The 10,784-nt window shown below is 41.2% G+C and overlaps 1 protein-coding gene across 6 annotated transcripts in view; it reads left to right on the top strand.

Moving 5' to 3' along the window:
• MED12L (mediator complex subunit 12L) overlaps positions 1 to 10,784 on the top strand; it is a 150,067-nt gene that overhangs the window by 113,346 nt on the left and 25,937 nt on the right. For 4 of the 6 annotated variants that reach the window (XM_037407173.1, XM_037407172.1, XM_037407170.1 and 1 more), the window contains 9 exons: positions 83 to 224; positions 1,085 to 1,205; positions 1,920 to 2,021; positions 3,729 to 3,842; positions 6,966 to 7,165; positions 7,715 to 7,903; positions 8,862 to 8,936; positions 9,060 to 9,250; positions 9,577 to 9,738. In XM_037407173.1, coding sequence (XP_037263070.1) covers positions 83 to 224; positions 1,085 to 1,205; positions 1,920 to 2,021; positions 3,729 to 3,842; positions 6,966 to 7,165; positions 7,715 to 7,903; positions 8,862 to 8,936; positions 9,060 to 9,250; positions 9,577 to 9,738 — 1,296 coding nt within the window. Of the gene's footprint in view, positions 1 to 82; positions 225 to 1,069; positions 1,206 to 1,919; positions 2,022 to 3,728; positions 3,843 to 5,412; positions 5,533 to 6,965; positions 7,166 to 7,714; positions 7,904 to 8,861; positions 8,937 to 9,059; positions 9,251 to 9,576; positions 9,739 to 10,784 lie in introns of all 6 variants that reach the window. The other 2 variants (XM_037407167.1, XM_037407168.1) reach the window with 2 other exon arrangements.

Here is a 10,784-nt window from a genome sequence, read left to right as displayed (position 1 = left end):
CAGGCACTGATCTGCTTTGACCTAAACATGTATTGTTCATGAAAGGTCCTGCTTCTGTACTAATTTTTCTCTTCTTTCCTAGGATTAATGACATAGCAAACCTTTGCGCAGAGCTGACAGCATGCTGCACGGTGCTTAGCTCAGAGTGGTTAGGGGTCGTAAAAGCTCTTTGCTGCTCTTCAAATCATGTCTGGGGTTTCAATGATCTGCTCTGCAGTGTGGATGTAAGTTCAATGTCTTCCAAAATACCTGTTAAACCTATTTGCCTAGGGTGTGCTTAGAGGTGTACTAACTTTTCTGTTCAATACAAAGTGCGGAGGACAAATTTAGTCCTGTATCCATTTAAGTTTTCAAGGCTTTTAATGAGATTTCTGGTTGATTTTTATTCTTCCCTACATCTTCAGGGTTAATGTAGAATTTGGGTAGTGCTTAGAACTTTCTCTTTGTAACTTTTTGTTCTTTATTATGAAGTGATACAGTATATCAGAGATACTCTTCAAAAGGAGCAGGCATGTCCATTTATTTTTTTCTGAAATGCTGATGGATGTGTAAATAACTACCTCTGTTTTAAAGAGCCTGTTTTGGTGTTGCCTCTCAGATTGTAGAAGGGGTGGTACACTTTGCTGTTTCTTACTCTCCTGGTGTAAGTTACCATCGTCCTGTTAAAGTTAGCAGGATTATAGTGATTAATGTTATCTAATATCTGATTCAATGTATTTACTTATAGTTTGATTATGTATGCCTTTAGGAACAGATTGAAGTTGTATACGTTGGGGATATAGTCTTGTCGTAAAGCTAAGGAATGAGTATCAGTGTTATCTGGTTTTATAGAACTATAAAATTTTCTCAAGTTTTCGTAAGGCTAATGTTTTTTACTTCAGAATTCATGGTATTTGAAATAGGTATTTGTTAAAGTCAAGAACTATCAGTATTTGCCATAAAATGTTTGGGAAATGCATTAAAATGTAGAGACAAATGCTTCTTGGGTAAACGTTTAACTGTTTATTCTGATAGTTAATTCCTTAATAATCATGGCTATGGTGTGTGCAGTTAATGTGAAGCCTTGCAGTGTTTTTCCTTCAAGGTGAGTGACCTGTCGTTCCATGATTCCCTGGCCACTTTCGTTGCTATACTGATCGCCCGGCAGTGCTTTTCTTTGGAAGACGTAGTTCAGCATGTTGCACTGCCTTCTCTTCTTGCAGCTGGTAAGAAAATACCAGGAGAAAAACTTAAAATGAATTAAGGCTTCTAAAGAAGTCTTCATTGATTGAATAAGTAGTGTGTTCTGAACTGCGTTCTTGTATGAAATGCCACCCATTGTGCATTGCAGCATGTGTGTCCCTGCAGTTCCCAAAAGGAGCGAAGCCAAGTTAGATCAGAGAACACACCTTGACAAGTGGAGAGCTGCTGACAGTGCACTATCCCTTTGTATTTTGCAACACACGCTTCTGCTCACAACTCTTTTCTGCTTCGTGCTATATGCTCAGATATCTGCTGGTTCTACTCAGGCTGTGCTTTTCCTTCTGGCATCAGTCTGCCTGATGTTGGCATTTTCCCTCTGACATCATTGACTTTGCCTCCAGCCTTGCAGTACCGTAGCTGTGGTCGTCTTTGTTAGCCACTTCACACATTTCTTTTCACTTTCTGCTTGAATTTGTGTCTTATTTCTGCTTTGACTGTCAAAACCCATTTTAACCATGTATTCTTTTCTGCTGTTAATTAGGTCTCTTGCTTAACCAAAAATGGTATTACTCTTTCCTGGTTTTTATTGGCTCAAGGTCATAAATGCTGATTCCTGTTTACGAAATTATTGTATTCACGCTTAAAATGGGGCTGTGACGTAGAGCATTTCCAGGCCTGTCACTGGGACTTGGGAGGTCCTGGGCAGATGCCTTATGTCCGTGTCCCATCTCCCGTAGCCTGTGGAGATCCAGATGCCGAGCCTGGGGCAAGGATGACCTGTCGGTTACTCCTGCACCTCTTCAGGACACCCCAGGTCTGCCTCTTTTCCCAGGGAACAGGTAAGTTGCCTGCTGTGTGGTCCTTTCACTTCAGAAAGTGAACCCAGATGTTTTTGATGGCTTTAGATTTCATGTGTGCAAGTTGAAATGATAACCTGTTTAAAATTACACATTTCACCAGCGGAAAGTTGATACATACTATTCTTACATGTTTCAGAAACATTTTATATGCATGTAACGCTATAGAAGCTTGCTGAAACTTACTCATTCGCAACACCTGGCCACCCAGGTGTGGCATAACGTTGACATAAAACTCAGTCATACTAATATTACATCTTTAAAAAGAACATTAAATTTTAACATAGTATCTGTGTACACTTCAGCAAAGAGGAATACATTTGGAAGCACTGTTCTCTCCTGATAGTTCTCATTTATTTTGGAACTTCATTGAAACAGTCGTGTGAGCCTGGGACCCGTTAATACTGGTTTTGTGCCAGTGCTGCTGTTGGCAGTACCTATCATAGTCCCCACCTTCCTTCATACTAAGTACTGTTGGGGCAGTGACAGCTTGTGTAGTGGATCATCTCTCAGTGTTACAAAAACTAATAGGGATAATACACATCATGCAGTTTAGTAGCCTTGCATGTAAATTGAAATTAAATGCAATTTTAAATAGGGTATAATAAAGCATCTGGTCCAACAGAAGAAACATGAGGAAATTAGTTCTCAGCATGTTTTAATGTAGTTCTCTTTCCTTTCAAATTTGAATATTTTGTGGTCTGACCTGTGTGTTTTTGCCACAGACCAAAAGAGGAAGGAAAAAGGCAAGGACAAAGCACCCAACAATTAAAAGGAAACAAGCCTGGAAATAACCTGTGTTTTTTTTTACTTATAAGTATTTCAGCAAATTTGATGACAAGACAATTTCTATGGGAAAATGAAATTGAAAGCTAAAAAAAAATAATTCAGCTCTTAAGTGTGGTGTCAGATTCTTCCATCTAGAAGTAATATTAGTTTCTTTTTTGACCAGAAATAAATAAGCTTTTATTGCAATTTAAGCAAAACAAGTAAGAGCTGTGAAGAATGCCGTCTGAGTAATGTAAGTATGTTACATGGTCCCAGGCTTCCCTAGAAATAAGAGTGGATTTGAATGGGTAGGGAAAATCATGTCTGAACTCTAGGAAGCAGTACAAATCAAGCAAAACATGACCATGTTACTGACTTTTCTTACGTATGCCTCCATTAGGCACCTCAGAAAGGTGGTAGATTCATCCATTTTCCCTCCCTCCCTCCCTTCTCCTTCAAGTTAGAAACTAAGTACTCACTGACATCTTTTGCAGTCTGCTTGTGAGCTGCAGAATTAGGCTTAACTGTGCAACAGGCGTTTATATTAATTGATTTTGCCTCATTTGTTGCGAAGACTGGGTGAGGGAAGTAATTTCCTAAATCTGTGAAGTCAAAACCAAAATACACTTCAGTGTCCTGTTTTGGTTAAGTTTACTGTTTGCATGGACCCAGTGAAACAACAGGTTCCTTTTTATATTGAAATGATCACAGCGTATTCTGATGTTAATATAGCCTAACCGTGTATCCCAGCTGGTTTCAGTGACTCACCTGTTGGTCTGCAGTTTCAGTTTCAGAAAATTCAGTTCTTCATTCAGTTATTGTACTTCAGTAGCTATTCTAGATGAGAAGGATTTTGTAGAAAAGACATTTTAGTTGGTGAGTAACAGTAATTTTCTACAAGGTTTACTCTTCTTTCCGTAGGGAAATTATTCCCCGGAATTCGTTCTTCTTGTGATCGTCACCTCTTGGCTGCTGCTCACAACAGTATAGAAGTGGGAGCTGTGTTTGCGGTTTTAAAAGCAATTTTGATGCTTGGTAAGGTTATGCAGAGTCATGTGTAATGTTTTTGTTCTAGTGTTTGGGTAAAAAACAGATCGTGCTAGTTCACTTCCCTAGCAATGCTCCTGGGAAAGGAAAACCCTGAGGACAAGAGAAAAATGTGGATGCTCTGGGTGCTTCTGTAGCGTGTGAGTAGTGTTTCCCCCACAGGTCAAGAGATAGAATTTTTCTCTGGTGAGTCAGCCCCAGCTGACAAGGCTTTAAGCAGATGTGACTGTCACATTTTGACCCCTACCCTGCCACCAAGTCCCAGTACATTTCAAACTCAGGCAAGTCCCTCTCAAATATAGAGAGGCAATATGGTCTCGAATAATTTTTCCCACCTTTTTCTGTGTTTTACCACAAATCATGTGTCTGTCACTGTGGAAGTCGTAACAGAATCACTGCTAAGCAACTCTCCATGAATGACAAGTGCATTGTTTTTTCAAATAAGTAACTGTCTCAGAGCTTTGGTTTGGCATTAAGTTCAGTTAAAGCTCTTGTGACCTATAGCGCAACATCTTCCAGATGTGGACATACCCACAGAGGTATACCTCCACCTGGAGTGCCATTATTGCTGGCCGGTGTCTCAGAACTGTCTCAAAAACCCCATGATCCTTAATGATGTGACTACATTGTGAAAGATTTTAAAGGCATAGCTATCTGGGATGGACTGATGGATTTGAGAGTGAGTTTGAGATATGTTTATGGCTATTATCTACGTTCTCTTGCTATTGAGAGTGCTGAGATTTGCTATTTTTCTTCATTAATGGTGCATAGTGTGAATAGCTGTTGTTTCACCTCTGTGCAGGGATGTGGTTTGGATAGGGTCTGGTGCAGGGTGATGGGAAGGAATATTTGGGCACACAGTTGATTTGTGCCTTTGCTGCAGCACATCTCCTCCTACACCCAGAACGTTATATTTGGAGATGTCTCTTGCCAGCACCTGACATTAGCTATTTAAAAATTCTACTTGTTTTACTGAGGAAAAGCATCAGATAAATGATTGTTGTTCCAGTTCTGTGCTGAGGAAGCTTTGTGAGTAACAATCTGTGTTAGAAAAAAAATAATCTCTGCACACAGTGAAAGATGGTGCTGCAGTAATCTGCTCCTGGGTGTACTAAACCTCTTCACAAGTTTTATCAAAGTGTTCTGGGATGGCTTTAGCTTCATGCTTAGTATCAGTCTCTTCGTTGTATTGTTTGCCTGCCAGGTTCTTCTCTCTTGTCCTTCACAGGTACAGATCTGGGCTTGATGTAGCTGTGCTCACAACCTCATGAGATGCTTGAGCGTAGGGAGGGCGTGGATGGGCTGCTCACTGCTGCCGTCTGTTCACATGTGTTGGGCACAGGCTCCCGTCAGGTTGTTTCCCGCAGTCTTTGCTTGTCCTGGGCTTTGGGACCTGCAGGGCTTGATGTGACCTCCCTGCCAGCCCTTGGGTCAGGGGTACGGGGGGGGTTGGATTTACTTGGATTTTGGGGGAACTGAGGGATTTTAACTGCTTTCCCTTCCCAGGGTATGTTCTGTTGCTTTGCGATTGGCCTACTTAAAAATGGTTTCTGTTCAGGCTCCGGAGTGACAAGGCTGTTCGCTCAGCCTCTCCCCTCCCCGTCAGGAGTTATTCCTTGTGCTGCATCTGGCCGTGTGGACTCGGGGCAGGAGCGTGCCCGGTGTAGTGGAGAGCGGGGTGAGCCGGCTGGGGGGCCGGTCCCAGTCACTGCTGTCTGCTGCAAGCTGTCACTTGGTCAGTGCTCTGGCTTTGACAAGCTGTCAAATACAAGTTCGGCCTTGTGAAAAGGAGGGTTGTATGCTGTTTATTTAGGAGTAACTCTTTTAAGTGGTACAAACCAGGGTGCGGGCGCAGGTGTTGGCAGTTTTTCTTAGCAGTAACTCTACTAAATCCTCATTATTATTTTACTCTTTGTCCAGAGCAATGCAGTACCAGGGAACACAGAAACAGTGATGGGAGAACTGAGTGCACAGGAAGACCTAGTGCACCCTGGTGCTTCAGGCACTCTGTGTAAATATATAGTAGTCTGGGGATGTGGCTACAGCTGCTGAAAGGCTGTTGGTCTCCTTGGTGCAGTAGTTTGAAATATTTTGCTGGTAGTTGTAGATTTTAGCAAAAAATCCTAGCATATGTGTAACCAGAGGCCGTGGTGTGAATGTGTGTGCTTGAGTAGCTGAAGCCAGCCATTTAGCCTTGTCACGTTGTGTTAGTTGTTGATCTTGACAGTAAACTGAGGGGTTTTCTGAGGGATGACTATCGTGTATGGTGCATCAGTTAAGATCCTCAGGAGTTTCTGCTAACTTAAAACATTAGGCTTTGTTAGCCTGCTTCTCGTGCACGTTCCTGGATGGCCTTGCAGCATCTGGGGTGTTACTGTGTGCAGCATTTTGGGCTGGTTTCCCCACTGCCACATGCTGTAGTTGCATCTTCCTTGTCTGAGGTTTCAGGCCCGTAAACACGTAAAATGCAACCTGCTCCAGGTCTGATTTTTTTTTGGCGTTGTTTCCAAAGTACTTTTTCATTGCTTTTCCAGTCACCCCTGTTGGTGTCAGGTAGATGGTGGTTTTAGAGTTGTGCCGGTGCCGTGCAGAGAGAAGGGGCTCACCAGTGTTTGCCAGGCTCCCACAGCGTGCTCTGCCTCTTTCCATTCCCAGGAAGATGAGTCTCTCTTGTCAAGAGGTTCATGGTAAGGTGGGCCAAGGGGCCACTGTTCGAACCATGTTGCTTGATCTGTGGACTGTTAATAAAGAGAGAAGGCTTGGAAAAGGGGCATCTTAGAAGACTGAGTAACCCAACTCTTCCTTACCTGCCAAAGCAATTCCGCATGCTCAGCAGACTTTTTCCTGTTGAGCACATAGTGGCTTTATTTGTGTTTGATTTGTGTAAACCTTTTCCTACTTCTGAAACATCCATTAAAAAGATGCAAAATGAACAAGTGGACAATACTTTGAACATGGTGGCTTTCAGAGTCACTGCTGCCCTTACGAATGCGACTGCCTCTCTCCTCAGCTGGCCTGTACCTCTGAAGATCCCCTGGGCGGGTAAGCGGTCGGGGGGTGTGGGGGCTTGGGTAGAAGTTCACCCTGTGCTTCTGTGCTTCTGCTGTGCAGGTGATGCTGAAATTGGCAGCAACAATGTCAACTCCTTGAAGAGTGAAGACTTCCATATGAGAGGCTTATTAGATGAACTCAATGAGGATGAAATCTGGGGTTCCTCTCACCCTTTGAAATCATGCGGAAAAGCTGTTTCCATAGAAACTGCTAGTCTAAGCGAGTATGCTAGATATGTGCTAAGAACAATTTGCCAGCAGGTAACCTCTAAAACAACTCTTCTGTCTTAATTTGGAGAAACAATGGTTTTTTATTTGAAAAGTGTAACATGTGTTTTGATGCAAAATGAACATTGAAGTATGCCAGTATTTGAGTTCTGTTTGGGTTTCCTGATTTTCACGATTCAAACACATAGTGTGTTACTGCGGGGAGGGGGAATTGCTTTAGTTAGTTATTAGCATCTCCCTGCACTTTGTCAGAATTGAGCTGTTTTTCCTACCTGAATCTCAAGCCCTTTGAGAGGACAGTAGGATCAGTCCATCAGCTGTCTGCTCAAGGTGCTTTTGCAGTAGCATATTTTTTATTACAAAGTTGCTTTCAAAGTATAGAAGAAATTAATTTTGCAAAGCCTGTTAACAGTCTTAAACTTTCAGGTGGTACTGAATGACAGAAGACATTTCTAATCTCGCATGTTGCGTGAACCATACTTAAAAGTTTTGCACATGGAAAAATCAATTTTCCGTTTAGCTTACCAAAAGTCAATATTGCCTTCAAACTGTCTTGTGAATCTGTTGTCTGATTACTTACAGGAATGGGTTGGAGAGCACTGTTTAAAAGAACCTGAGAGGCTGTGCACGGACAAAGATCTTATTTTGGATCCTGTTCTTTCAAACAAGCAAGCACAGAAACTCCTTCAACTTATCTGTTATCCCCATGGTATTAAAGAATGCACCGAGGGTGACAACCCTCAGAGGCAGCATATCAAACGCATACTTCAGGTAATGCTGTGGGGAAAATGTGGAAGAACTACCTGTGATGCACTGACTCTTAACCTGTCATCAGCAGCACCACCATGTGACATTGAATTGCAGTTCCTCGTGCAATCAAGCATTAGATACTTTAAAGATTGTATGTGCTCAGGATCCCCAGTGTCTGTGGTAAATGTTCTATAGTGTGACTTTGGGTGTCTCATTCCTTCTCATTCCACGGTTGTGGGAGAAACAAGCATGCAGCACGCTCATCATTGTCGGTCGTTAGAAAGCCACTGCAAAGGGAGCTGCTTTCAGGGCTGTGCAGGTGGAGATGCCTATTCTCTCAGGAGGGCTCTGTGACTGTACTGTGGGGAAACACACTCCTACTCCATGAAAAAGGCTCCAACACCTTCATGGACAGTGGAAAACTGATCTTTTCTTCAAATTCAGCTGCATTAGGGGCACTTCATTTCTTAAACTACAAAACTTATTTTCTTTGAATAGACCTGTTAAGAATCAAGATGGCAATGTCTGGACCAGGAAAAACAGTGATCAGTGTTCTGCAAAATATCACTGCAGCTGCTGCCTTTCACTGTGCCTAGATGGCCTTGTGCTAAATACGAACAAATCCACTCGGATGGCGATGCCATGGATTGATGTAATTACTAACAAAAGAGCAAATTACTAATTCATATTTAACTAAACTCAGATTTTGCAGAGAGCAAGATTTTTATTCAGAAAAGTTGGTGTGGTTAAAAGTATTAAGTAACAATATTAGCTGCAAAAATGTGGAAGTTAACATACATCCTTCAATAGGCCTGATATTTTGGCCTGTCATTAGACTGTTAAAAAGAGTAGTGATGGTGATGATCTGCTTGTAAGCTGAGGCTTTGACATGTAATGTATGCAATTATGAGATTTTTTTCTTTTTCTTCAGACATGTACAGTGTTGACACTTGTATCTGTAATGTTAATTCTTACCTAGAACTTAGATCAGTGGACTCTCCGGCAGTCTTGGTTGGAGCTGCAACTAATGATCAAACAGTGCATGAAGGAGCCTGTGAGTATTTGTTTTCAAACTTTATTATCTAAATATTTAATGCAAAAAAAGTATGTTAAATTTTAACGTAGTCCATGAACAAACATACCATGAATGTGCTAGTTTACTTATGTTTTACTGTAGGGTTCTGGGTCTGTGGCTGAAATGAACAGCTTGTTGGATAATATTGCAAAGGCGACAATAGAGGTGTTTCAGCAATCCGCTGATCTAAACAATAACTCTTCTAACTCTGGTATAGGCCTCTTCAATCCAAACTCTGTTGGAAATGCTGACACAAGTAATACAAGACAGAATGGTAAAAAGACATTCCTAAGGTATTTTTTGTAGCACCTTTTTAATTATTTTAGCCAACATGATGCTTAATTTTGTGTCAATTGCCTAGACTTTTTTTGCATTTGAAACAGGAATGTACAGAAATGAGTTACCTGAAGGTTACTTCTGTTTATTTTGTTTAACAGTAAATGTAGTTGCTATTCTTGAATTTTCTGGAAACCAGAAATTGTGACTGCTCAGTCCACACTAGTTACTCCAGATGCATTGTGTTAACTGCTTTATTAAAGCAGTTTAGTCTTATAACAGCTAATACTGGTTACAAAACTGCATGGATATTTTGGCTGAAATAAGTTTGTTCTAATTCTAGTTCCTCTGAGCGGCGAGGAGTGTGGCTGGTGGCTCCCTTGATAGCAAAACTGCCTACCTCGGTTCAAGGTAGGGTCTTGAAAGCTGCAGGAGAGGAGCTGGAGAAAGGTCAGCATTTGGGGTCATCTTCTAAGAAGGAAAGAGACAGACAGAAACAAAAAAGGTACGACCTTGGGAAATACCTGTGCACAGAGCTGAAAGGTGTTTTTGAAGGAGGAGTTTACCGAGGACTGGATTTTGGGTTCACAAAACTTCATTGGTTCACTTTTGTGGAGCAAAAAAGTTATCAACCCCAAACAGGGTTCAGGTTTCATTAAATTTGAAGAAATACCATTAGTTTCAGAGGAGGAAGCGTGAAAGCTTTGTAAGACATCTTCTAGTGGTGATTCTGCAGCTTGGTGATGGGAATTATTGGAGATTTCAAAGAACAGTTAGAGCACTTGTTGTCTCTTCTGTTAGACTGCTTTTCTTGCCATTAAGGTCCCGTAATTGTCATGTCGTTTAATTCCTGTTGGGAATTAAGCTTAAGCTCATCTCTAACTTCCCAAGCATGCAAGGTTTTTAGTGACTTAATGGTTATTTAGTAAAATATTCTTCCATCGTGCCTGTATTTTTTTTTGTACTTTCTTAGAGCTATGATAGAAGTTACATTGAATACTATACACAAAAAGGTCTCTTAGCTTCCAATACTGTCTGTCTTTTTGTGAAGCTCTTCCAAAGTACAGTTGTTCAAGAAAGCAAATCACTTCTCAAGAGCTTGCGGTGTTTAATGGTTGTATATGGTCCCACCATAAGTTTCTTGTTTTTACATGTTACTAGCATGTGCTGTCTTTTTTTATCACCTTCAGTGTCGTTCATGCAGTATACTTTCCCCAAGCGTGGAACCAATAATTGGGCTTTGTGTGCTGCATGTATTGATTTTTGACTTCTCGTTGTCATTAAATTCTGTGGAGCTTTTTAAATCTATTGCTATTTTCCAGCCTCTTCCACCTAGCTTATATTCTGTTTAAGGTTAGAAGATTTAATTATATTTTTTTTCTTTCCATCATAACTGCAGTATGCCCATAACGCTGTGTTATGTTGGACTCTCCTAGTTCATCTGGACTGTTTCTTTGATAAGCTTCTTATGTGATATATAAACCTATAGGACTACTGTTCACCATGTTCAGTTTTTGAGTTAGGTATGCTTTGTATTAACTTTATGAAGCC

This window comes from Falco rusticolus, chromosome 13 (genome assembly GCF_015220075.1).
Source record: "Falco rusticolus isolate bFalRus1 chromosome 13, bFalRus1.pri, whole genome shotgun sequence".
In the NCBI taxonomy this organism is placed as follows: Eukaryota; Metazoa; Chordata; class Aves; order Falconiformes; family Falconidae; genus Falco; species Falco rusticolus.
This window is presented reverse-complemented; position numbering and strand designations above follow the sequence as displayed.